At 49.2% G+C, this 27,320-nt stretch overlaps 1 protein-coding gene across 14 annotated transcripts in view; it reads left to right on the top strand.

The window, feature by feature from the left end:
- Nucleotides 1–1,546: 1,546 nt before the first annotated feature.
- KLC1 (kinesin light chain 1) overlaps nucleotides 1,547–27,320 on the top strand; it is a 57,595-nt gene continuing 31,821 nt past the window's right edge. For 6 of the 14 annotated variants that reach the window (XM_044230641.1, XM_044230644.1, XM_044230640.1 and 3 more), the window contains exons 1-4: nucleotides 1,556–1,753; nucleotides 20,973–21,234; nucleotides 23,869–24,099; nucleotides 26,826–26,904. In XM_044230641.1, the coding sequence (XP_044086576.1) occupies nucleotides 20,974–21,234; nucleotides 23,869–24,099; nucleotides 26,826–26,904 (571 nt within the window). In that variant the 5' untranslated portion in view covers nucleotides 1,556–1,753; nucleotide 20,973. Of the gene's footprint in view, nucleotides 1,754–20,972; nucleotides 21,235–23,868; nucleotides 24,100–26,825; nucleotides 26,905–27,320 lie in introns of all 14 variants that reach the window. The other 8 variants (XM_044230636.1, XM_044230634.1, XM_044230633.1 and 5 more) reach the window with 4 other exon arrangements.

The following is a 27,320-nucleotide window of genomic DNA, read 5'->3' as shown; positions in this document are numbered from 1 at the left end:
CAGGGGACCTGCAGAGGGGGTGGATGAATTGGCCTTTTTTCCCTCTCCCCATCACTCCAGACTCATCCCTGCCTAAGGACCTTTGCCTGGAGTGCTCTCACTCCCCGTTTAGCTCAGTTTAGGCCCCTTCCGGTCACTTAGGAGTTCACTCTGCCCGACCCGTACCTTACTTTTCTCCGCGCAGCAGGCACTGTGCGAGCTGGCGCGGGGTCTTAACTATCCTCTTTACCAGCACACCTTGGCTCTTATGGTGGGGATCACGGCTGCTCAACAAGTATTTGTTGAGACAATAAACGAACGAGATAATAATAAAGCCTAAACAGAGTGACAGCAGTGGGGACGGAGAGGGATGAACCACAGCACTATGCAGGAGGCGACTCATTACAAGAGGACGTCAAGCATCTCAGGTTTCTGCGTGAGTGGAGGGGACAGTCGCTGAGTCCAAAGTCCTAGAGAAAGGCGCCTCCCTACTCCTCTCTTCTCTAGGGCACCTGTTGGCGGCCAGTGCCCAGCCCCTCGGGGGCCTGTGGAAGAGCAGGTGGCAGCCTTGCTGCCGTGGGGCCAGATCACCAAGGGAGCGTGGGAAGGTGGTCTGACTGCTTCCCCCTCGCCGCTCCGGGCTGGCCTTTCCGCGCTGACACCATAGCACCGACAGCACCGTGGTCGCACCCCCTGACTCGCGCGGAGACTGTGTCACTCCAGGGTCAGAAAGGCCGCGGGGGTCGGGCTGGCCCGTTTGAAGAGCGCATCGGTTGGACAGCAAGTGCGCGGCCGAGGCCTCCGGGCGAACAATGTCGCAGGGCCCCGCACCTGGCACAGCCGCAGCGCCCCGGGGGTGGTCCGGGCTCCGCCGCGCCTTCCCCGGAGCCGGCCTGCGTGCTCCGGGCTGGCTGCTGAGTCAGGCCTGCCGCGCGGCGATGCAGCGGCCGGAGGCCGGGCGCGCTCTCCGGCCTGCAAGGACTGCCCTTCAGGCGGGGGCTGCAGGCCGGGGTGCGGCCGCCACGCGCGGGGGGCGGCTGCGGGGCCGGCAGCTCTGCCCTGGCCAGGCCCTGGCGGGGCGGCTCGTGCGAGGCCTGAGTGGCCGAGGGGAGCGCCTGGAGGCTCCTCTGGAGCTCCGATTCTCGAGGATCCCGGGGCAGCGAGGGACCAACGAGATGCGCGCGGCCCGGGTCTCGACCCAGACTCGCTTTCTCGGAGAGGCCTGCGGGGGAGGGTCCCTCAGGGCCCCTCCTGCGGGCTCCCGGGAGTCGCACGCGTGAAGACGGGGCTTGGCACACAGCGACCAGCCCTCGCGAGACGAGCGAGCAGGAGCGAGGGGCGCGGGCGCCGCTGTCCAGGACGGCGCCGCCCCGCCCCAGCGCCCCCTTCCTGCGCGTCCGCAGCGCTCCGCGCCGCGCCCCGCCCCCCGGCCGCGGGCCGGTGACGTCACGGCGGCGCGCGGCATTGTGGGCCGGGAGCGCCGAGCCGGGGGAGGGACGCCGAGACGCCATTTTCGGCGGCGGGAGCGGCGGAGCAGGAGCGGAGCGGAGCCGGCGGGCGCGAGGCGGCGGCTGCGGGGAGGAGCCGCAGGGGACAGCGCTCGTGGGCGGCCGAGGATGCTGCGGGGCGGCCGCGCCGGGGCCCCTCGTTCGTGACCGCGGCGTCGCGTCTGAGGCAGCCGAGGCGCGGGCCCCTTGCGGTCCTGCTCCGCGCACGCGCCCCGCGACCTCCCGGAGCTGACAGCGCGAGCGCGCGGCCCCGCGGGAGCAGCACGGTGAGTCCTCGGCCCCCTTCCCGGCCGCGCCCCGGTCCCCCGTCCTCCCGCACGGCCGCTCCCGACTGCAGTCGTCCGGCCCCCGCCCTGACCCGGTCCGCGGCGGGTCCTCCTCCGCAGTCGTCCCCCGCGGCGCGGCCCCTCCGAGACTTCACCCGCGGACACAGCCCCTTCCCCAACCCGGTCTCCGGCCCCGGCCCCTGCGCGTGGACGGTCCCTTCGGCGCGTCCCCGGCCCCGCACCCCGGCTCGGCCGCGCTGCGCGCGGGGCGGCGGCTCGCGGGAACAGCTGCGGACCCCCGGGCCGCGCGACTGGGGGGGTGGGTACGGCCGCCCCCGGGAGCGCGGCGCACGGGGAGGGGCGGCCGGCCGGGTGGCTTTGTCCGAGTCCTCCCTCTTCCTTCCGGCCCCCGCCCTCTCCCGCGGCACCGCCCTGGGCGGGCGCGCCTGTCAGCTCGCGGGGACGGGCTGCCGGGCGGGCGGGGAGCGCGCGGGGTCCCTGGCGCGGGGCCGGCTTCGCGAGCCTCCTCGGCGATCCCCGTCTTCCAATTGCCAGACGCGAAACGCTTCGCCCGGTGTCCACCTGGGCTGGCGTCGCGCGCGCCGCTGCGCTTGCGGCAGCCCCGACGCGGTGGCCGACTCGGTGCGCCTCTGCGCGTGAAACCCGACAGCATCGGAAAAGTAGCCTCAGTGCCTGGGGGTCGGGGTGGTTTCCCGAAGAGCGTAAGGTTTGTAGTCCGGCAGGTCCGTGCTGGAGCTGCTGAACAGCGCATCGGGAATTCGTGTTAAGCGTTTGATAAGGAGTACTTGCAGAAATGTCTGTAAGAAGTGTGAGAACACGGGAAATTGGGGTGCTCTGTTGACACTGGCATGTAGAAGGGCAGCTCTTTGATTCCCTGCTCTGGTTAAATTCTGAGGGTTTCTGGGTATAGCGTGACTAAGCTATTGATCAGAGTCCTTAGCTCAGCATACATGGCTCTAGTTGGGTGAAGACCCGGTGGGAGACTGGGGCGAGGTTCTGAAGTCTCCTGATCTTGTTACAGTTCTGGATTTACCTCTTCCAGGGATTGGCAGCAAGCTTCCATTAGGGTGGGAAATGCGGTCTCATTGTTCTGTTTCCTACCTATGTGTAAGCACACAGTGACACTAAAGATTAAACAGTTCAGGTTGTGGGGAGTGGCATGTGGGAGGCCAGGCCCTCCTAAGAGCCGGTTTCTCCCTCGTCAGAGAATGCAACATCATGGTGCAGTGGAGCCTGGCGGGCCCGGGGTGGTAACTTCACCGTGACCTGGCACATTCACCTGCCTGGAGGTCCAGCCTTCTGGAAACACTAGACAACGCAAGAGAAGGTGGAAGGACCTGCATGGGAGTCAGGACAGTACGTCCAGGAAGGATGAGGGGGACGATGCCACTGTGGAGGGGCAGACAGGATCTTAAGTATTTTAAAATAAATGAAAGCTTAGCTGTAGTTATTTAAGATTATACGTTTTGTTTTTTAATTTTTTTTAAAGATTTTATTTATTTATTTGACAGAGAGAGATCACAGGTAGGCAGAGAGTCAGGCAGAGAGAGAGGAGGAAGCAGGCTCCCTGCTTGAGCAGAGAGCCCAATGCGGGGCTCGATCCCAGGACCCTGAGACCATGACCCGAGCCGAAGGCAGAGGCTTAACCCACTGAGACCCCCAGGCGCCCTTAAAATTATACGTTTTAAAAAAGTATATATTTTTAAGCATGTTTCATAATGTTGATAATAGATAAGCCAGTGTGTAGGTTTCCATATGGGACTATAAAAGTCAACAATTGATTAATTTGAAGGATTTATGTAACATGGAGACATAAGTGAAATATGATAAGAAACCAGAACTTTATATGACAAAGAAGTGATCAGTAATAACCCAAACAGAAGTACAGGCAGGTTTTAAGTGTCAAATTTCAGGACGTAGAATAAAAATGATTAACATGTTTAATGGTGAAAGCATGGTCTTCAGTGGCTGGCGGAGCGCCGGAGCTAGGAGCTCATAGTCTGGTGGGAGAAAGGACGTGGTTGGGGACCGCAGGTGAGGTTAGATACTGTGCTGAGTGCCCTGAGAAGGTGGTTTTGGGTATGAGACACGAAGAAAAGAACAGTTGGCCAGATGTGAGGTGTGGGATTTGGTGGTGGCCATACTGGAGGACATAGGCCTTGAAGTGGTGCTGGTGTATAGGGGACTGAATTTAGGAAGGATGAGAGTGGAAAGGAAAAACAGGGAAGGAAGGCAAGGAGGATCGCGGGATTCTTTTTTTTTTTTTTTTGTAAAGGATTGGCGGATTCTTCAGTGCGGGAACGGAGCTAGTATGGCAGGTGGTTTGAACCAAGTGAGACTTGATGAGAAGCCATTAGCCCAAGTGAGGACTGAGAGAGCTCCTGCCTTAAGGGAGGGACGATAGGAACAGTGGTACAGATGGACTAGAGAGGGCTTCACGAGTTACGGCCGTCTGACTTGGGAGTGACCAGTCTAGAGTAAGGGCAGGGCTGCAGTCCAGAAGAGATGGAGAGGCCATGTTCACAGCCAGAGCGAGATGCTAGATCTAAGTTGGAGTGATGTGTCACTCCTCTGCTAAGTTTTGGCTGGTGTCCTAAAAGCACTCTGCTCCCATGTGTTCCCTCAGGTGCGCACGCATGGCTCATCCTGAGCCTGCTCTTCTGCGGGTCACTGGGTCCCCGCCTCCCCCTGCACCGTAGCTCTTCTCACTACAGTATTCTTTTTTTTTAAAGATTTTATTTATTTATTTGACAGAGATCACAAGGAGGCAGAGAGGCAGGCAGAGAGAGAGAGGAGGAAGCAGGCTCCCCGCTGAGCAGAGAGCCCGATGTGGGGCTCGATCCCAGGACCCTGGGATCATGACCTGAGCCGAAAGCAGAGGCTTTAACCCACTGAGCCACCCAGGCGCCCCTCACTACAATATTCTTTACCGTTTTACTGTTGGTCTCTTTCACTTAACACCCATGATCTCCCCCGGGGCAGGGGTTTTGTAAATGCTTAATCACGTTTATTGAACGAATGCATCTGGAATTACTTTCCTTTCTCTAACTTGGGCCGCTCACTGGCTGGTGACACCCATCAAGATGGGGAAAACAGGAGGAGGGGGAGATGGTGAGCTTGGTTTTGGATAGATTAAATCGGAAGTACTTTTGGGGTGCCCAGGTGGACCAGTAGGCAGTTGGAGATGGAGGTCTGGAGCTCAAGACAAATGTTTAGGCTGGAGATCAAGAATGGGGAGACCTCATCACCTTGTTGAAAGCCAGGGGCTCTTCCGAGAGCTTCTGACACGTAAAGACGGTCGAGTTGCCCTGTGTGCAGGTGGAGAAGGAGGTCGGTGTCAAATTGGCTAAGAGGTCAAGGAAAATTTGGATGGACAGAGCTCTTGGATTTGGCTTCTAGGAGGTTATTAGTGACCTTTTAAATTTTTCCTCAGAATATTACCTCCTAAGGCAGGTGTGCTAAGGCATCCTTCTGTCTTTCGGCCCTGTAGCCTCACAGTTAATATGTTCTTCCCTCAAAATTAATTCAGAATTTACTTTTGTCTTAACTATTTTTAAAAAATGTACTTATGGGCGCCTGGGTGGCTCAGTGGGTTAAGCCGCTGCCTTCAGCTCAGGTCATGATCTCAGGGTCCTGGGATCGAGTCCCACATCGGGCTCTCTGCTCAGCAGGGAGCCTGCTTCCTCCTCTCTCTCTGCCTGACTCTCTGCCTACTTGTGATCTCTCTCTGTCAAATAATAAATACATAAAATCTTTAAAAAAAAAAATGTACTTATTTTGGGCCACCTGGTTGGCTCAGTCGTTAGGCATCTACCTTTGTCTCAGGTCATGATCCCGGGGTCCTGGGATCGAGTCCCTCATCAGGCTCCCTGCTCAGCGGGAAGCCTGCTTCTCCTTCTCCCACTCCCCCTGCTTGTGCTCCCTCTCTTGCTGTGTCTCTCTGTCAAATAAATAAATGAAATTAAAAAGGAAATAAAAATAAAGTACTTACCTTAATTGAAGTTTAGTTGACATACAGTATTGTATTAGTTTCAAGAGCAGTGCTTATTCAACAGTTACGGACGTTAACAACATGTTCACCATGAGAAGCATAGTTACTATTTGTCAACATATAGCGTTATTACAATATTATGTTTTAATTAATTTTTGAAGGCAGATGAAGGCAATTTGGGTCCCTGCTTTTATTTATTTTAAAAAAGATTTTATTTATTTATTTGACAGACAGAGATCACAAGTAGGCAGAGAGGCAGGCAGAGAGAAGGGGAAGCAGGCTCCCAGCTGGGCAGAGAGCCCAATGCGGGACTCGATCCCAGAACCCTTGAGACCATGACCTGAACCGAAGGCAGAGGATCAACCCATTGAGCCATCCAGGCGCCCAGGTCTGTGCTTTTAAATACATTTAGTATGTTGCCCATACTTCATAAAGTGAGTAGATGAATATCAATAGAACAAGCATTTTAAGCTGAGTTAAGTGCGTATTTAGTAAAGCAGACATTATTTCCTTGTTCTAAAATATTCCAGTTACCTCAGTTTTAAACATGGATTGTTCCCTGACTGATTGCATAACATGGAAATTTTTGTCCTAGCTTCTCTGAAGCTCACTATACCACAACTAATAAAACCGGTAATGGTGAAGTTAAGACTGAACCAGGTAAAATCGGTGCTGTAATCCCCCCATTCTACTGTGGGTGAAACTGAGGTCAGAGAGGGCAAGTTACTTAACCCGAGTCAAACAGCTGTGACGTCAGGCTTCTAATCCAGGTATTTCTGCTCGCACGTTTCAAGCTGAGCCACCTTGCTGTCAGGAGTCGCAGTAACGCCAAGCTCCAGTTGCCTTCATCCGGGAAGTCCTTGGCCAGCTCTTCCGTTTCAGAAGCCCGGGTGATGCCGCGTGGCTGCGGTGACTCCGTGGGCTTGCGGTCTCACGTGGACTGTTCCAGGCACCGCCTTGTCACTGCACTTGTGTTCCTCACTGAGGCTGGCTTAGAGGAGGTGATCGGTAAAAGCTGATTGAGCCTTCATTTCTGTGGTGAATCCACAATGGGGTGTTTTCTTAAATTTACTTACTCCACCTCTTTAAAAAGGATTCGTATTAAACAGGGGAGGAAATGTTAATTTCTCTTCTTTTACAACTGTGGTAAAAAATTAAGTATATTTACAGGGTTGTGCAGCAGATCTCTAGAACCTTTTCGTCTTGCAAAACTGAAACTCTGTGTCCATTAAATAACAACTTCCCATCCTCTACCCCTACCCCCAAACACAGTTCTACTTTCTGATTCAATGAATTTGTCTCCTTTAGATACCTCATATAATTAGAATCATACAGTATTTGTCTTTTTTTAAGCTTTTTTTTTTTTTTTAAAGATTTTATTTATTTATTTGACAGACAGAGATCACAAGTAGACAGAGAGGCAGGCAGAGGAGGAAGCAGGCTCCCTACTGAGCAGAGAGCCCGATGCGGGTCTCGATCCCAGGACCCTGAGATCATGACCTGAGCCGAAGGCAGCGGCTTAACCCACTGAGCCACCCAGGCGCCCAAGCTTTTTTTTTTTTTTTTTTTTTTTTTTAAAGTAATCTCTGCACCCAGCGTGGGGCTCGAACTCACAGTCCCAGAACGAAGAGTAGAGCATTTGATCTTTTGTGACTATTTTGATTTAGCATATGTCCTCAAGGTTCATCCATAATTTCTGTTCTTTTTAACTAAAATATTAAGTTCTAAAGCTTTTGTAGTATGAAATTTGTATTAGATTTCTCCTTATTATGGAACAGATTATTATAAATTTAGTGGCTTAAAACAGTCACGTTTATTCCAGTTAACTGCGGGTGAGCGGCTCACGTGTCTACAGTTGTGTGTTGGGCTGCCTTTGTCTCCCAAAGCTCACGGGGCTCCGCAGCCTGTTGGGGTTGTGGCAGAATTCAGTTCTTCTGGTTGTAGGATTGATGTCCTACTTTCCTTGTTTCCTGGCTGTCAGCTGGGGGCTCTCTCAGCTCCTTGAGGTGGCCGCCTCCATCTTCGAAGCCAGAGTGGAAAAGCTCCCACACCCTGAATTCCTCTCACACTTTGAATCTCTGACTTCTTTTCTTTTGTGGCTTCTAGACCCAGATTTAAAAGGCTTATATGAAAAAAAAAATAAAGGGCTTATATGAGGGATGCCTGGGTGACTCAGTCAGAAGAGCATGAGACTTTTGTTCTCAGGGTCATGAGTTTGAGCCCCATGCTGGGTATAGAGATTACTTAAAAATAAAATTATTAAAAAAAAAAAGCTTAAAAAATACATAAAGGGGCATGTGGTTAGGTCAGGTCTACCAGGATAATCTTCCTGTCTGGTTTTAATTTTTTTTTTTTAAAAGATTTTATTTATTTATTTGACAGAGATCACAAGTAGGCTGAGAGTCAGGCAGAGAGAGAGGAGGAAGCGGGCTCCCCGAAGGTGAGAGAGTCCAGCGCGGGGATCATAACCCGAGCCGGAGGCAGAGGCTTTACTCAGGCACCCCTAATCTCCCTTCTTAAGGTCAAGTGATTTGGGGCCTTAATTACATCTGCTACAAAATCCCTTTACAGCAGTACCCAGAGGGACCTGATGAACTGGGAGACGTGTGTACATAAGGGCCTAGGAATCTTGAGGGAGACGAGGCATCTGCGTACCACATCTCATTTTATTCTGTTCTTGGAACAGAACCATTTTTTTTTTTAAAGATTTTATTTATTTATTTGACAGACAGAGACCACAAGCAGGCAGAGAGGCAGGCAGAGAGAGAGAGGGAAGCAGGCTCCCCGCTGAGCAGAGAGCCCGATGTGGGACTCAGTCCCAGGACCCTGAGATCATGACCTGAGCCAAAGGCAGCGGCTTAACCCACTGAGCCACCCAGGTGCCCCTGAACAAAACCATTTTTAAAAAAAATTTTTACTTTATTTGTCAGACAGAGAGGAAGAACACAAGCAGGGTTAGCGGCAGGCAGAGGGAGAAGCAGGCTTCCTGCTGAGCAAGGATCCCGATGCGGGGCTCCATCCCAGGACCTTTAGGCTCATAACCTGAGCCGAAGGCAGATGCTTAACCAACTGACTGAGCCACCCAGGTGTCTGTGAACAAAGCCATTCTTTTTTAAAAAATTTAAAAAAAAAAAATTTTTTTTTAAGATTTTATTTATTTATTTGACAGACGGAGATCACAAGTAGGCATAGAGGCAGGCAGAGAGAGGAGGAAGCAGGCTCCCTGCTGAGCAGAGAGCATAATTCGGGGCTCGAACCCAGGACCCTGAGATCATGACCTGAGCCGAAGGCAGCGGCTTAACCCACTGAGCCACCCAGGCGCCCTAAAAAATTTTTAAAAATTTTTTTAAAAAGATATTTATTTATTTGACAGACAGAGATCACAAGAAGGCTGAGAGTCAGGCAGAGAGAGGAGGAAGTAGGTTCCCTGCTGAGCAGAGAGCGTAATTCGGGGCTCGAACCCAGGACCCTGGGATCATGACCTGAGCTGAAGGCAGAGGCTTAACCCACTGAGCCACCCAGGGGCCCAAACAAAACCATTCTTAACCATCTTTCAGTTACTGTTGGGAGTTATGATTGCTCGATATGTACAACAGTCTCCAGCCATACCACCCTTAACGTGATCTCTGAATATGTTCAACACTAATGTTAGCAAGTTCTGCTTTTTAAAAAAAATTGAGGTATAATTTACATATGGTGAAGTGCCAAGATCTTAAATATATTGTTTCGATAAATGTGTATCAAGATACGGCCCAGAAAATTCCCTCATGCCCCTTGCCAACATCTGTCACCCCCCACCACTCCTTGGCAATAGTGATCTGGTTTTTATAACCGCAGGTTAGTTCTGCCTATTCTAGAATTTCATGTAAATGAGATTATACAATATATATTCATCCTGCTTTTTTCATACAGCATAACATTTTTGAAATTCATACATGTTGTAGCCTGTGCCAGTGGTTGGTCCCTTTCTAGTCCTGAGTAGTGTTGTGCTGTGTGGACCTATACAGTTAAGCCTGAAGCACGTCTTGGGGGGGGCCCTTGTTCTTGAGGGAGACCACATGGACAAACATTTTAGTTTCTTCTGCATAAATGCCTACGTGTGAGATTGCTCGCAGGATAGATGCAGCGTTAACTCCCTTTATTTATGTAGAGAGCTGGCGCGGGAGCAGAGGGGGAGAGACGCTCGGGTAGGCTCCGCGTGCTGGTGAGCAGAGCCTGGCTGTATCATTAACTTTTTTTCTTTTTTTAAAGATTTTATTTATTTATTTGACAGACAGAGATCACAAGTAGGCAGAGAGACAGGCAGAGAGAGAGGAGGAAGCAGGCTCCCCGCTGAGCAGAGAGCCTGATGCGGGGCTCCATCCCCTGACCCTGGGATCATGACCTGAGCCAAAGGCAGAGGCTTGAACCCACTGAGCCACCCAGGCGCCCCGTATCATTAACTTTTAAAGAAAGAAACTCAGAGTAGCGTGTGCATTTCCTGCTCAGAGCGGCAGTGTGTGCATGTCTTGCGGCGGCTCCAGGTCCCCCTAGCACTCGGTATCGTTTGTGTCGTCTTCCCATTCTAGTGGATGCGCAGTGGCATCTTGTCGGGGGGCTGCATGAGCAGTGCCCTGGTGACTGGTGACAAGCCCTTATGCACATGCTTCCTGGCCTTTTTTTTTTTTTAAGATTTTATTTATTTATTTGACAGAGAGATATCACAAGTAGGCGCAGAGAGAGAGAGGAAGAAGCGGGCTCCCTGCCAAGCAGAAAGGCCAATGCAGCGCTCAAACCCAGGACCCTGAGATCATGAGCTGAGCCGAAGACAGAGGCTTAACCCTGAGCCACCCAGGCGCCCCCTTTATTGGCTTTTTTAAATATACCTGCTCTTTTGAAGTGTCTGTTGCGTCTTTTACGTTTTTTTTTTTTAAAAGATATTTATTTATGTATTTATTTGACAGAGAGAAATCACAAGTAGATGGAGAGGCAGGCAGAGAGAGAGAGAGAGGGAAGCAGGCTCCCTGCCGAGCAGAGAGCCCGATGGCGTCTTCTACGTTTTTACAAAGTCAGGTTGTCATTTTATTATTGAGTATAGGAATTCCTTATGTATTTGAGCATGAATCTTTTTGCCAGGTACATATGTTGCAAATATTTTTTCCCAATATATGCTCTTTGGCTGTGCCTTTTAATAATTTTAAATTTTGATGAATTCCACTTTATCTATTTTTAAATTTTTTAAAAAAGATTTTATTTATTTATTTGACAGAGAGAGAGAGAGATCACAAGTAGGCAGGGAGACAGGCAGAGAGAGGAGGAAGCAGGCGCTCTGCGAGCCCGATGTGGGGCTTGATCCCAGCACCCTGGGATCATGACCTGAGCCAAGGGCAGAGGCTTTAACCCATTGAACCACCCAGGCGCTCCTATTTTTTGATTTTTTATATGGTTTCTGCTTTCTATTTTGTCTGTTTTGAAATCATTAAAAGATGAATGCTCTTTGGAAAAACTCATGGTTCAAAAAGATATAAAGGTGTGAGTTGTCTGTTTTCTCGTTTTCTTTCAAGTTTTTTTTTTTTTTCTCTTTAAGATTTAATTCATTTATTTGACAGGCAGAGATCACAGTAGGCAGAGAGGCAGGCAGAGAGAGAGGGAGAAACAGATTTCCTGCAGAGCAGGGAGCCTTGAGGAGCAAGAGATTCCTCAGGGGAGCCCTTGAAGATCTCTGGACCCTGCGATCATGACCTCAGCTGAAGGCACGTGCTTCACCGACTGAACGGTGCAGGCACCCCTCCCCATATATGTATTTATATATCCATATGTGTGTGTGTGTATTTAAGATTTTATTTTATTTTATTTTAAAGATTTTATTTATTTGAGAGAGAGAATGAGAGATGGAGATCACGAGAGGGGAGAGGGTTAGAGGGAGAAGCAGACTCCCTGCTGAGCAGGGAGCCTGACCTGGGACTGCATCCCAGGGCTCCAGGATCATGACCGAGCCGAAGGCAGACGCCTAACCAACTGAGCCACCCAGGCACCCTTTAAGCTTTTATTTTTAAGTAATTTCTACACTCAGTGTGGGGCTTGAACTCACAACCCCAGCATCAAGAGTCTCATGCATGGGGCACTTGGGTGACTCATTCTGTTAAGTGTCTGCTAGGTCATGATCTCAGGGTGGTGAGATCGAGCCCTGTGTTAGGCTGTGTGCTCAGTGGGGAGTCCGCTGGACATTCTGCACCTCACACCACGTGTGTGTGCATGTGTTTCTCTTTCAAAATTAAAAAAAAAAAAAGTCTCATGCTCCTGACTGAGCCAGCCAGCCACCCCTTAAAAAAATGTTAGTTGCCTTTCTTTAGTTAAGAAAGAAAACTATTCCATACATGTATCTTTGATTAGCACTTTAAATATGTAAATTTCGTGTTATGATATTATGTTTTATTTTTATTCACTGTTCAGTAAGAGACCCTTGAAGTCTTTTTTTGTTTTTTTTTTTAAGATTTTATTTATTTGACAGGGAGAGACACAGCGACAGAGGGAACACAAGCAGGTGGAGTGGGAGAGGGAGAAGCAGGTTCCCCACAGAGCAGGGAGCCCGATGGGGGGCTCGATCCCAGGACTCTAGGACCATGACCTGAGTCGAAGGCAGAGGCCTAATGACTGAGCCACCAGGTGCCCCTGTTATGATATTATGTTAATTTATTTCTCATTTTGATATAAAAATGGTGCTTTTTAACTGCATAATCAATACTCTCTATATTTATTTTTTATTTTATCTTAATAACATATAATGTATTATTTGCTTCAGGGGTCCCAGTCTGAATCGTTAGTCTTACACCATTCAGGCACTCTCCATAGCACATGCCCTCCCCAGTGTCCGTCACCCCGCCACCCTATCCCTCCCCTTACTCTCTGTCTTTATATTTTTTTGCCCCAGACTCCCATAACACCCTGTTTTGTAATCTGTTAGTCACACTGCCCGATGAAGGTGTTTTTCCTTTTTGTTGGCTCAACCAGTGACTTGTGATAGAGACATCTGCAGCGTTTGGGCTTACTCATTCAGGACTTAGGAAGAAGCATGTTCTCTGTTTTCATGTAGTTCCCTGTAGTTTGTCATGCTTAAAATTTGCATCTGAAGAGATGGGTCTGTGGGGCAGATTGAATTACTTAGTCCACTGTCTGGCTATGGCCAGGAGCCGTGGCTCAGCGGTGCAGTGGGGGGGGGTGTTAGGCACCTGATCCAACTGTGGGGGACATGGCTGCCTTGAAAACTCTTTCCTTAGGTGCAGCATGGTCATTGACAAGCCAAGTGAACTCTCCCTGGGCTACTTGCACACGTCACACAGTAGTGTGGTTAGGTTACTGTGGAGTACGTAGAGGTGGCAGATTCAGACCAGCCGCACGCAGCCACCTCCTGAGCCTGACTGGGAAGGGGACCCAGGAGTCCTGACTGCCTTTATTCCTTGGGTTCTGCAAAGGCGTTGGTGACAGACTCCTCCAAGAGGCAAAGGCAAGCTTTTCTTTTATCCCGTGGGTTATAGTTTTAGGATGGAAACGGGTTCAGAATGGCTGCTGTACTTAGGAGTCTTTAGTATTAAAACATTTTGCCTTTTTTTCGTGTGTGTGCAAAAAGTATAAATGTATTGCTCCACAAGTGAACTTGTATTAAGTCACATCAGTGTTTCTCTCAGTCATAAACAACTCAGGATTTTCTAATCTTTTCATGTTCTTTGGGCATGATTTAAGTTCCGGGAACACACAGAAGGAAGGTGTTTGGCATTCTCTGCTGGCATCTGCCGAGAGTTACACCTTTTTTTAAAAAAAATTTTATTTAAATTCAATTTAGTTAACATATACTGTGTTACTAGTTTCAGGGATAGAATTTAGTGATTCATCAGTTGAATACACCTTATAGGTTTTTGTGATTTTTAGACCAGAATGATTCATTCATTCATTTTATTCTTGTGATTTAAGTTTAGAAGAGGAGAGAAAAAGGTGAGATTAGGTGAGGTTAGGTTTGAGGAAGATGAGATTGGAGGAGATACAGTGGTACAGGGAGAAGATGATGAGTCGTAGTATTTGCATTCCGGAGCTGCTTTTGTGGCCAGCTCTGGCTCTCTGCTGCCTCTGGCAGTTCGTGGTCCATAGATGAAGCTTCTGATCAGGACTGCCCTGATGGAGCACATCCTCCCTTGAGTAGAATTTCGTGATTCTTATTTGGGAAAGAGTAGACAGTGTATAGTTGGATAAGTATGTTTGTTATTATAGTACAGTGTTACATTTAGAAAATAAAGTGACTCACTATTGTAAGCCTACCAAGGGGTATAACATTTCTACCCAAAAATGTCATGATTTGAAAATGATTGAGACCCCCACCCTTTTTGGATTTGGCTTAAAATATGAACCTTAACTTTGTTATGTAAACTGGGGAAGTGACACTCCTCCTCCATACTCTGTAGCCTTACCTGCTTTCACCAAAACAAAAACTAAACATCAGAAAATTCAAGAATTGGGGGCACCTGGGTGGCTCAGTGGGTTAAAGCCTCTGCCTTCGGCTCGGGTCATGATCCCAGTGTTCTGGGATCGAGCCCCGTATCGGGCTCTCTGCTAGGCAAGGGAGCCTGCTTCCTCCTCTCTCTCTGCCTGCTTCTCTGCCTACTTGTGATCTCTGTCTGTCAAATAAATAAATAAAATCTTAAAAAAAAAAATTCAATAATTTTTTTTTCATTTTTTTTTTAAGATTTTGTTTATTCTTTTGACAAGGAAAGATCACAAGCAGGCAGAGAGGCAGGCAGAGAGAGAGAGAGAGGCTCCCTGCTGAGCAAAGAGCCGGATGTGGGGCTTAATCCCAGGACCCTGAGATCATGACTTGAGCTGAAGGCAGAGGCCCAACCCCCTGAGCCACCCAGGGGCTGCCTTTCCCCCTTTTTTATTTATTTATTTATTTATTTATTTGACAGAGAGAGATCACAAGTAGACAGAGAGGCAGGCAGAGAGAGAGAGAGAGAGGGAAGCAGGCTCCCTGCTGAGCAGAGAGCCCGATGTGGGACTCGATCCCAGGACCCTGAGACCATGACCTGAGCCGAAGGCAGCGGCTTAACCTACTGAGCCACCCAGGCGTCCCCCCCCCTTTTTTTTTTTAAAAAGTAATCCCTACACTCAACGTGGGGCTTGAACTCACAAGATCAAGAGTCACGTGATTTTCCAACCAGCCAGGTGCCCCAGTTTAACCTCTTCTTAAGCAAGTAATATTCTTCTTTTGACTTTGCATTATGTAATTTTTGTTCTGGGACACCTGGGTGGCTCAGTAGGTTCAGTGTCTGACTCTTGATTTCGGCTCAGGTTGTGATCTCAGGGTTGCGAGGTTGAGCCCTGCATCAGGCTCCATGCCCCTCCCCCCCAATAAAATATGTATACATAATTTTTGTTCTGAAACTTCAGAATCAAAAACATATGTACATTTTTATTTGTAATATTACCATTGGTCACTTTGCTTTTTAGTCACAATAGGTAAGGTATTATGTATTTGGAAATTTCTAAATAAATTGAAGAGGCTTGAGACTTTCATTTATCAGAATGGGAGCATAGGTTTAAAAAGATTGAGAAATGAAGTTATCTGTGATTTCATGACAGAGGTAAAATAGATTACGTCCCAAAGTTGGGTTTTAGGTTTTGTTTTCTTTGGTGTGCATCATTAATTTTAAAAAAAACAAAACAAAAAAATCTTTTGCATCTGTTACTGAAATATTTATATATGAAAGAATTCCCCAGGTTCCTCAAACCCCCAAAAGAAACCCTGAACCAGTTAGCAGTCACTCACTACCCTTCTCTCCCTCCAACCCTTGGCGCCTCTGATCTGCTTCCTGTCTCTGGACATTTCATATCAATGGAATAATGTAATTTGTGGCCTTTTTTTTTTTTTAATAATTTTTAATTTTTTTTGAATAAACCTATAATGTATTATTAGCCGCAGGGGTACAGGTCTGTGAATCGCCAGGTTTCCACACTTCACAGCACTGACCATAGCACATACCCTCCCCAATGTCCATAACCCCACCCCCCTCTTGACCCCCCTCCCCCCAGCAACCCTCAGACCTTTTTTTCCTTAAAAGATTTTATTTATTTACTTCTTTTGAGGGAGAATGAGCAGGGGAGAGAGGGAGAGGGAGAAGCAGGCTCTCTCAGCTGAGCAGGGAGACTCGGGGCTTAATCCCAGGACTCTGGGATCATGATCCAAGCCAAAGGCAGATGCTTGACGGACTGAGCCACCCTGGAGCCCCAGTATGTGGCCTTCTGTGTCTGGCTTGGTTCACTTAAGTAAATGTTTGTGAGGTCCAGCCGTGTTGAAGTTTCTATCAGTATTTTCTTCCCTTTTTTTTTTTTTTTTTTTTTAAAGGCAAATACTATTCCACTGTATGGATAGACCACATTTTGTGTATCCATTCATTAGTTGATAGAATTTGGGTTATTTCCACATTGAATAATGCCAAAGTATGGGTGTAAAAGTTCTGTGGGGCGCCTGGGTGGCTCAGTGGGTTAAGCCTCTGCCTTCGGCTCAGGTCATGGTCTCAGGGTCCTGGGATTGAACCCCGAATCGGGCTCTCTGCTCAGTGGGAGCCTCCGCCTGCCCCCCGCCCCCCAGCCCTCCCGCCTAAAAAAAAAAAAAAAAAAAAGGGGGGCGCCTGGGTGGCTCGGTGGGTTAAGCCGCTGCCTTCGGCTCAGCAGGGAGCCTGCTTCCCTCTCTCTCTCTGCCTACTTGTGATCTCTGTCAAATAAATAAAATCTTTAAAAAATATATATATGGGGGCGCCCGGGTGGCTCAGTGGGTTAAAGCCTCTGCCTTCAGCTCAGGTCATGGTCTCAGGGTCCTGGGATCGAGCCCCACATCGGGCTCTGCTCAGTGGGGAGCCTGCTTCCTCCTCTCTCTCTGCCTGCCTCTTGCCTACTTGTGATCTCTGTCTGTCAAGTAAATAAATAAAATCTTAAAAAAAATACGTATATATGTATGTATGTATACTTATATATATATTTTTAAAGATTTTAGTTATTTAAGAGAGAGGGTGAGGCCTGGCTGTTGGTGTCCTACAGGCCAGGTTGTGGTTGTGGTTGAGGGTTGGGTCCTCCCGCTTCTCTTTTGTGTTGTGCAGGAGAATTCTTGTAGTTCCCGGCCTCAGGGGACACTGCGTTCCTGCTTCTCAGTTTAAAACATCAACCTCGCACTGCGCAGAATGGCTGAATGGTCCACTTTACATCTGTCAGAGTCTGTCATTCCCAGCGGGGGTTCCTTGTAATGCTGAAGGTTCCTCGGTTCTGTATATAATCAGTCTCTACACCCAGCCTGGGGCTCGAACTCAAAAGGACTCCAAGATAGAGTTACCTGCTCTTCTAACTGAGCCAGCCAGGAGCCCCAAGACTTGAGTGTTTTACTTGCTTCAACACACCAGTGATTAAGAGAAATCTTTGGGGCACCATGTTGGGTGTAGAGATTGCTTAAGTAACTAAAATTAAAACAAAAACAAAACAACTTACTCTTGACATAAAGGACAGGTTATGTTAAAGGGGATTTGAATCTGAGACATACAGTGTAATAATTAGGCCACAGTGGCTTTGCCTGTTGAACCATGGATTTGCGAGGTCCCGTAGTAGGCGAGGGAATAAAAAGATAACTGGGTTCAAAAGCGCCGGCTCCGTCGCTGGCTCGTTTGTTTATTGAGCACATACTTGCCGCAGGCATGCCTGTGCAGTGTCGGGCATTGTTCTGGCCCATTCATTGTTCCAGGCTGTTGGGAGGCACACACAGCCCTAGAGTTAGGAGAAAGTCTTAGGGACGATGTGGTTGCTAGGCTGACGAAGTGTGATGCTTGCGCGGACCTACATTCCCAGTATTTTTGCCACTTAGAAATCAGTGTAAACACTACCATGACCCTTTCAGCTGGGAGTTTAAATAAGCAAGCTTGAGAAGTTTCTTACTTGGTGAATCTTATCCATGTTTTCTTTTATTTTTTTGCCATTTTGTTTTATTTAAATTAAAAAAATTTTTTTAAAGTATTTTATTTTTGAGAGGGAGTGAGATAGCATGTGTGCATAAGCATGGCAGGGTGGGGGGCAGGGCCAGAGAGAAGCAGATCTCTTCACTGACCAAGGAGCCCAACACGGGGGTCAGTGCCAGGACCCTGGAATCATGACCCGAGCTGAAGGCAGATGCTGAACCCACTGAGCCACCCGGGGCCCCCGGAATTTCTTTAAATGTGTTTACTTAACTGCGGCATCCCCTCATTCAAGTGATTAAGTCATTTCCATTGTGTTTTGATTTTTTTCCTATATGTAAATCCTACCTGTTATGATTTTGCGACTCCTGTTTTTAAGATTTTTTTTTTTAAAGATTTTACTTATTTATTTGTCAGAGACAGAGGGAGAGAGAGTGAGTGAGCACAGGCAGACAGAGAGGCAGGCAGAGGGAGAAGCAGGCTCCCTGCCGAGCAAGGAGCCTGTTGTGGGACTCGATCCCAGGACCCTGGGATCATGACCTGAGCCGAAGGCAGCTGCTTAACCAACTGAGCCACCCAGGTGTCCCTGTTTTTAAGACTTTTTTAAAAAAGATTTTATTTAAGGGCAAATAAAATCTTCAAAAAAAAAAAAGATTTTATTTATTTATTTGACAGAGATCACAAGTAGGCAGAGAGAGAGAGGGAAGCAGGCTCCCTGCTGAGCAGAGAGCCCAATGTGGGGTTCGATCCCAGGACCCCAAGATCATGGCTGGAACCGAAGGCAGAGGGTTAACCCACTGAGCCACTCAGGCCGCCCTTGTTTTAAAATTTTGCTTATTTATTTTGGGAGAGGGTGTGTGTGTACATGAGCAGGGCAAGGGGAGGGAGAGGGAGAAAGTCCCAAGCAGGCTCAGGTAAACCTGACTGGAGGGGGCTGTTGATCTAAGGACCCTATTGTCACAACCTAAGCCAAAACCAGGAGTTAATGTTTAATGATTTTTTTTTTTTAAAGATTTTATTTATTTATTTGTCAGGGGGAGCGAGAAAGCAAGCACAGGCAGGCAGAGGCAGAGGGAGAGGCAGGCTCCCTGCTGAGCAAGGAGCCCGATGTGGGCCGATCCCAGGACGCTGGGATCACGACCTGAGCCGAAGGCCCCTGCTCAACCAACTGAGCCACCCAGGCGTCCCAGGAGTTAATGTTTAACTGACTGTGCCTCCCTGGCATCCCTTGCTACTTCTCTTTAAACCTGCCCCAGCTGGTACAGCCACTCTGGAAAATACTTTGGAGTTTCCTCAAAAGTTGAAAATAGAGCTGCCCTACCACCCAGCAATTGTACTACTGGGTATTTAGCTAAAAGATACAGATATAGTGATCCGAAGGGGCATGTGCACCCCAGTATTGATAGCAGCAGCGTCCACAGTAGCCAAACTGGAGAGAGCCCAGATGTGCATGAATGAATGGATAAAGAAGATGTGGGGTGTGGAATATTACTCAGCCATCAGTAATTGAAATCTTGCCGTTTGCAACGATGTGGGTGGAACTAGAGGGTATTATGCTGAGCGAAATAAGTCAACCAGAGAAAGACAGTTGTCATGTGATCTCATTCGTGTGGAATATAAGAAACAAAACAGGATCGTAGGGGAAGGAAGAAAAAAAACAAGGTGAAATTGGAATGGGAGACAAACTTGAAGAGGCACTTCATCACCGGAAGCAAATGAGAGTTGCTGGAGGGGAGTGGAGTGGGGCAGAAAGTATATAAAATCTTTCCTGTGCAGGGGGTCGGCATAAAACCCTCTGCCCCTTCCCATTCTTTTCTCTTTTTTATAAACAACTCCCTCTCTTCCCTTCTTTACAGAGAGAGGACACTGTTTTTATAGTTGATAGGATTTAATGTTTTTTAGTAAAGTTTTGAATTTTAATTCCAGTATAGTTAGCCAGTGTTCAGCTTCAGGCATCCGACGTGCTCATTGAACACCGCAGGGGCTCCGCGCGGTGCGCTCCTGAAGCACGGGTTTGGTGCTTTGCGGCTCCTTTCCTGCATGGGCGTCTGTCTGTCTGTCCAGGCCTGCACCACGCGGTCGGCCAGGGCTCGGCGCCGTCCTGGGGATGTGACGTAGTGGGACGGGTACGAGATCGAGGCCTTGCCTTTCCGACAGGGCTTGCATTCAGGGCTAGGAACGCGACAGCACGCGGGACCGCGGGGAGTGCTCAGTGCTCTGAAGGGAGTCACGGTGACGCGCCGTCCGAGTCTGACTTCAGCGCCGTCGGTCTCCCAAGCCGCTTTCATGCTCACCGTGACCTTTTCTTCTGTTTAACTGAATTAGGGGGTTTAAGACCTATTAGTTTCAGCAGTCACGGGTGTGCTGACGCTGTTTTATATGCCCCTTTCCTTTTTCTTCCTCATTTTATTATCTTAAAGCCAGTTCCAGACACTGGAATTTGGTGGCCTCTCGGCTAGTGGGATCCCGCAGGCTCGCCTAGCCCTCGCCCTCCTTGCGTCTTTTCATGCCGACGGCTCTGCTCACGCCGCTCTCTTGCCGTGTTGCAGACGGACCTAGTCCTTCTCCTGCTACTCTGGTTGTTCCCGTGTTCCTTTGCTGGTTTTCTTCCTTCTTCCAACTGTGATCACTTCTCAAGGCTTTGTCTGGTAAATATGTTACCAAGAATTTACTGTCCCTTCTACTTTTTTTTAAGGGGGAAAACGCTTGCAGACATTCAGAGACCTCCTGTTCGCTGAGGCTTTGTGCTGTAGAAATGCCATTTGGGGGTTTTGGTGCTTTTACTCTTCGGCATTAATTTCAAGTGTTGTCATTTCTCCCATTAAAAAGAATTCAGGCGGGGCGCCTGGGTGGCTCAGTGGGTTAAGCCGCTGCCTTCGGCTCAGGTCATGATCCCAGGCTCCTGGGATCGAGCCCCACATTGGGCTCTCTGCTCAGCGGGGAGCCTGCTTCCTCCTCTCTCTCTGCCTGCCTCTCTGCCTACTTGTGATCTCTCTCTGGCAAATAAATAAATAAATAAAATCTTTAAAAAAAAGAATTCAGGCATAAGCCAGAAAAGTAATTAAATTGGTCTGCAGAGGGAAAAGAGGAACAGTACAGTATTTCAGCAAGTCACAGATACACACATTTATTGTTCAGCTATAAAAATGTTAATCTCAAAGTTTTCACACAGCGTATTTTATAGGAGGTGTGACATAAATGACACCTGTGATGAGATGCCTCATCTGTTTTCCTTCCTCCATTCTAGAATGTACGACAACATGTCCACGATGGTGTATATAAAGGAAGACAAGTTGGAGAAGCTGACCCAGGATGAGATTATTTCTAAGACAAAGCAAGTGATCCAGGGGCTGGAGGCTCTGAAGAACGAGCACAATTCCATCCTGCAGAGTTTGCTCGAGACCCTGAAGTGTTTGAAGAAAGATGACGAAAGTAATCTGGTGGAAGAGAAATCAAACATGATCCGAAAGTCTCTGGAGATGTTGGAGCTTGGCCTGAGTGAGGCACAGGTATGAATGAAGTTCGCCTCCGACAGGAGTAGGAACTTGACAGTGTGGAGAACGGAGATTTTGTTTTGAAATAGACTTCTAGGATAACAGAGATCAGCTTGTACAGTATATAAATGATGATTGATTCGGGCATGTCTGAATTTTAAAGAGCAGAGCCAAAATAGAGGTAACCTTGCCATTTTGGATTTGATTTGGCTGCATGTATCCGAAAACGAAGTCAGTGGCTTAAACGTCGTAGACATACATAAAGAAATACCGAGGTGGGCCACGCCCGGAAGGCTTGTGTAGCCGCATGGTCGTCAGGGACACGCGGGCCTCTGCGTTGCGGTGCACACAGTCTTTTTTGTGGACTAAGCTGGAGCTCTAGCCACAGCCACCCGAGCCCATTCTAGGACAGGAAGGGTGTACCTCCTCCCTTTCCTTCCTCCCGCTGGTGCACGACACCGACACCACTTACGTTTCCCTGGCCACACCCCGTTGTGAGGAGCCTGGGGAATGTGCTCTGCCTACTTCAAGGTACCGGTTCTTAGGCCTGAGGGAGAATGGTTATTGGCCAACAGCTAATAGTTCTGCAGTTCTCCAAGACGAGATTGCTATATATATTTGACTAAACCTTTGTTTTTATCATGCGGGACGTAGAGGGGAAAAATTAGAACATCTGGGGGGCGGGGCACAGTCGGTTGACCATCCAGCTCTTGGTTTCAGCTCCGGTTGTGATCTCATAGTGAGATCGAGCCCTGCTTCGTTGCGGGGAGTCTGCTTGAGAGTCTCCCTTTCCCTCACCCTTGCCCCTAAGATCAGTCAGTCCGAAAAGAAAAGAAGCCTCTTGTGGTAGCCCTGCCCCTTGATAATGTGTGGTTCTGCCAGCATATTTTAGGCAAAATCACATACAGTGAAATTTGGCTTCTTTCTTCTTAGCTTTCCTCTTTTTTTTTTTTAAAAAGATTGATTTATTTGAGAGAGTGCGCGCATCATTGGGTGGGGCAGAGGGAGAGGAAGAGAATCTTGAGCAGATTCCATTGGGGGTGCGGAGGCCTAGATCCCAGGACCCTGAGATTGTGATCTGAGCTGCCACCAAGAGTCAGACATGTAACCTGTTGCTTCCCCCAGGTGCCCCTTAGCTTTCCGCTTGTAAGCGATGAAAGCTGAATAGGGCTGCTGGGTCACTAGTTTCCACTTTCATGTAGAGAACACCGTTTGTCACAGTAACCGTCCAGACCCTGATTTTAGAGTTCTTCATCCCGACTGTGTGAAAGACCGCACTGTAGAATTTAACTTGGCTTGGTTATTGTGAGTGTATTATATGGCATTTTCTGTTCCTGAAAAGTGATGTGAATACGGACTTCCTTTTCAGTTGGGCAGATACTAGAGTTAAGAAAAGGAGGAGGAAAGAGCCTCACCTTCTGGAGTTTAGGTCTCAAAGGTAGGAGGATAGTAGAGGGCAGGGCAATTGCGTTGTCTAAAGAGAGAACAGACTGGAGCCAACTTTGCCAGGTGTTTCTGCTTGTGCACTTCCCAGGGGGCGTGCTGATGCCTTGGCAGGTCTGGTGCACCGCAGGCAGACCCCTGGGATCACCGGATTTTGTGACGTGGCCCTAAGCTTAGGGATGCACCAGTGTGAACACCTGATTAGGCGGCTAGCTAAAGATTTCTTCCCTTACCTTGGAACATCAAAGATTTGTCTGCATGCCCTTCCTTCGCTCTGCCACCTGCCCCTCCTGGAGGGACCGGCGCTCTGAACAGTGCGCGCTTGTGCACACTCTTACACGGAGAAGCGCCTCTGAGAAATGATGCCGGAGCCACCTAGGGAGAAGGAAAGAACATACAGTCTTGTCAGAAGAGGAACTGTGGGTCCATCACTGGTCCATTTGAGATGCTGTCAAACAAAAGAACAGCATCTAGTTTCTGTAGATGTTCTGAGCATGTGATACTCTGATACTCTTTTTTTTTTTTAAAGATTTTATTTATTTGACAGAAATCACAAGCAGGCAGAGAGAGGGGGAAGCAGGCTCCCTGCTGAGCAGAGAGCCTGATGCGGGGCTCGATCCCAGGACCCTGGGACCATGACCTGAATCGAAGACAGAGGCTTAACCCACTGAGCTGCCCAGGCGCCCAGCACGTGATAGTCTTTACCGTGGCCTCCTCTGTAGCCTGAGACTGAGGGTGACAAGGAGAGTCATGGGCATTTGTGCCTGTCTGTGTCAGAGCACATGTGTGCAGTAGAAGCGAGAGCTGCCGGCCCAGGATGGCTGCGTCGGCGGGGGGTGAGAAGCGTGGGAGGGACGCTGGAGGCTGTCAGCGTTTCTTTTTTTTTTTAATATTTTATTTATTTGACAGAGAGAGAGAGAGAGAGATCACAAGTAGGCAGAGAGGCAGGCAGGGAGAGAGGGAGAAGCAGGCTCCCTGCTGAGCAGAGAGCCCGATGCGGGGCTCGATCCCAGGACCCCGAGACCATGACCCGAGCCGAAGGCAGAGGCCCAACCCACTGAGCCCCCCAGGCGCCCCTGTTTTTTGTTTTTTGACAGAGCAGTCACAAGTAGGCAGAGAGGCAGGCAGAGAGAGAGAGGGGAAGCAGGATCTCTGCTGAGCAGAGAGCACGCTGCGGGGCTTCTGTCAGCGTTTCTGTCTCCCCAGGTCATGATGGCTTTGTCCAACCACCTGAACGCCGTGGAGTCTGAGAAGCAGAAACTGCGCGCACAGGTTCGTCGGCTGTGCCAGGAGAATCAGTGGCTGCGGGACGAGCTGGCCAATACGCAGCAGAAGTTGCAGAAGAGCGAGCAGTCCGTGGCTCAGCTGGAGGAGGAGAAGAAGCACCTGGAGTTCATGAATCAGTTAAAGAAATACGATGACGACATCTCCCCATCCGTAAGTGGCTCCGTGGGGCGCAGCGCTGATGGCTGACCGTGTTGTCGGCTGCTTTAGTCCGGCTGTGTGTCCCTCCTCTGATGATTGCCTTGAGCCACCGGAGGTTTTGGGTCTTGGGGCTTACTCCCCGGGAAGGTCACATGCTTTTCACAGGTGTGTTTTAGTGCAGTGGTCAGACATGTGCACACAACCTTGTACATGTAAGGCACGATGCAGAGAGGCACCTCGTGAGTTTTCCCCGCTTGAGAACCCATTGAGTCTGGCTTCCAAGCTCATCACGATGCTGGAACTTTTCCTCAGGTCGGTGTGCATCCCATCCTGTTGTCTAGAATCCAGATTTGGGACTCACCACCTGTAGCCGGTGGTGCTGTGGACACCTTTCTCTCTGAAACTCTTTCTCCTGCTGCTGGGACTCTACCTGGTTCTCTTGCTACCTCACTCATGCCGCCTCCTTGGTCTCTCTTGCCGACTTACTGTGTGTTTGGAATATTCCCGAAGGAGCTTGGCTTTCTCCTTTTTCTCTTGGCTCTCAGGCTGTTCTTCTTGGTCTTGTTTTTCATCTACCATTTATATCTGATTCAGTTAAAAAACCATTTTTTAAAGACAAATTTTGGAGTAATTTTAGATTCACAGAAAAATCGAAAAGATAGTAAAGAGAATTTCCTTACATGCTTCACCCAGACTCTCCTCATGTTACATCCCCCATCGCCAGAGTGCGGGTCTTCATCAGCTCGGGCCATTGCGACGGAATACCACGGTTGCATGGCTTATTTCCACAGTTCCAAGGTCAGGATGTTGGCACAGTTGGGTTCTTGATGAGGCCCTTTATCCTGGTTGTGTCCTCATGTGGCCTTCCTTGGTGCGTGCAGAGAGAGGGAGGTATCTAGTGTCTTCTTTCCTTTTCGTTAAGGAGATTAGTCCTGTCGGGGTGGCCCCATCTCCTTGACTCCACCTGACCCACATTACCTCCTAAAGGCCCGCCTCCACATGCCGTCACCTGGAGGGCGAGGGCTTCCGTATGTGGTTTTTGGGGGACACATTAACCCACAGCACCTTGCTTTATTAGCCCGACTCTACTTCTCCCTTGCTTTTGATTTAGAAGACGTATTGCTGTGGCAATAAGAATAAATGAGCTACAGATGGCAGCCCGTGATTCGCCTAGAATACTGTGTGATGTTGCAGGGTTTTGTTGAATCAGAGACTTTTAAAACTTGTTATTTTGAGAAAATACCGAGCTTGGAGAAGAGAGCTAACAGAGAGCTAATTCTGCCTGTCCTTTCGGGGTGTACCTGGATGATGGTTTCTTCTGAATGCATTGGAGTAGGCGGCACAGGTCATGGCACACCCCCCGGCTGCTGCTGGGCGCGTTTCCGTGGCATGGGGACGTGCTCGTGTGCAGGCGGGGCCGGCTCTGGTCTGGAAGTTTCACACGGGCACGGCGCTCGTCTGCACTGTGACCTCCTCCTCTCAGCAGAACCGGTCATGGCCTTCATTCACCATGCCAGGAGCTGGTCTGTGACCCTGTGTGGCACTCAGCTGTCCTGTCTCCTCGGCTGGCTTTCATCGGAAATGGGTCCTTTTCAGACAGAGAAAACAGTCTTTCTCTGCCTTTCACGACACAGATGTTTTCATGAAGAGTACACGAATCAGTTACTTCATGGGCTGTTCCTCAGTCTGGGTTTGTCTCATGGCTCTCTCTGTGTTCAGATCCTGCGTCCCAGACAGGAGTAGCATCAGGGTGAGTCTGTGTACGTCTCACGTGACCCCTTCCAGAGGCAAGGGAGGATGGTGCTGACTTTGCACTTGGTCAGGCTGTTGTCTGTTCGCTCCCATTGTGTCGTCGTGGTTTTTATCCCTGCACTAATCAGGGATCTGTGGGGAGACTCGAGGCACAGACTTAAAGCCAGCAGGTTTCCGGGGCGCCTGGTGGCTTGGTTGGGTGTCTGATTCTTGCTTTTGGGTCAGGTCACGGATCGGGATCTTAGGCAAGGGATCCAACCCTTCATCCGGCTCTGCACTGCTCATGGAGCCTATGCTGGATTTTCTCTTTCTCTTCCAGTAAATAAATAAATAAAATCTTAAAAAAAAAGAAAGCTGGAAGGTTTTAGGTTGCTCTTAGGAGTCCTGTGGTGGTGGTGTGCAGAGAAGGGGGACTTGAGCCCTCCAGTTCTGTGGCGTTCAGCGATGGGCCATTTTAGTCTGTTTTTACATATTTGGTTTCCAAATAAAATTTATTTCAAGGAAGAGTTTCCCTGCAGTATTTGAACTTCTCAGAATGTCATGAAGAACCTGAGGGGTAGAGATGCCGTCATGGTCGTCGGCTGCCCTGAGGCCTGCATCTCGGGTGTGAGTTCTAGTCTGGCAGGCTCTTTATTCCTCTCTTCTAAATCTGTAGATAAGCCAAATTGTGCGTAATCCCATAGTTGTTTGACATTATTTTTTACGATTTTATTTATTTATTGAGAGAGAAGGAGAGACCGAGAGAGCATGAGCAGGGGTGAGGGGCAGAGGGAGAAGCAGACCCCCTGCCAATCCAGGACTCTGGAATCATGACCCAAGCGGAAGGCAGTCTCCACCGACAGCCACCCAGACGTCCCTATATTTGATTTTTAAAACCGGCTATCCTTTCTGAGATTGTTTTGTTAAACTGATATTTGTATGAAGGATTTCTGGTGCAGGATTTGTAGTACAGGTGAGGCTGAAGTTCTCCCGGCTTGCTTTTACAGGAGGACAAAGACACTGATTCCGCCAAAGAACCTCTGGATGACCTTTTCCCAAATGACGACGACGATCCCGGTCAAGGAAGTAAGTTGGCGAGGGGGAGTGGTTACATGGCAGCCTGTACAAACAGAAGGTGGCTTGTCCTACCCCGATGTGATGGCCGTAATTAGTGGGCGTCCTGGTGCCAGTGGCTGCTTCCCAGAGGCACGTGCACCAGCGTTTCCCAAGGCAACTTCAGGTGTTCTTACCGGGATGCAGTAGATGTTGGACCAGGCCCTACGACGAACCTGGGGCCCGAACCAGCAGTTCGCGTGCGGTGTGCGCATTCTTGCAGAGGGAGACAGGGAGAGTTGGTCGGGTGCTGAGGGGAGCCTCCCTGCACTGCTGGGGCATCACACCACCCCTGACCTGTGACTCGCGGCCCCCCGCCTGCCAGGGCAGCGCTGCACGGGTTTGGGCAGCGTGGGGGCCGGGCGCCCCCCGGGAGCAGAGCTAGGGAG

Source organism: Neovison vison, chromosome 13 (assembly GCF_020171115.1).
Source record: "Neovison vison isolate M4711 chromosome 13, ASM_NN_V1, whole genome shotgun sequence".
Lineage (NCBI taxonomy): Eukaryota > Metazoa > Chordata > Mammalia > Carnivora > Mustelidae > Neogale > Neogale vison.
The sequence above is the reverse complement of the archived record's forward strand: the minus strand, read 5'-3'. Positions and strand labels throughout refer to the sequence as shown.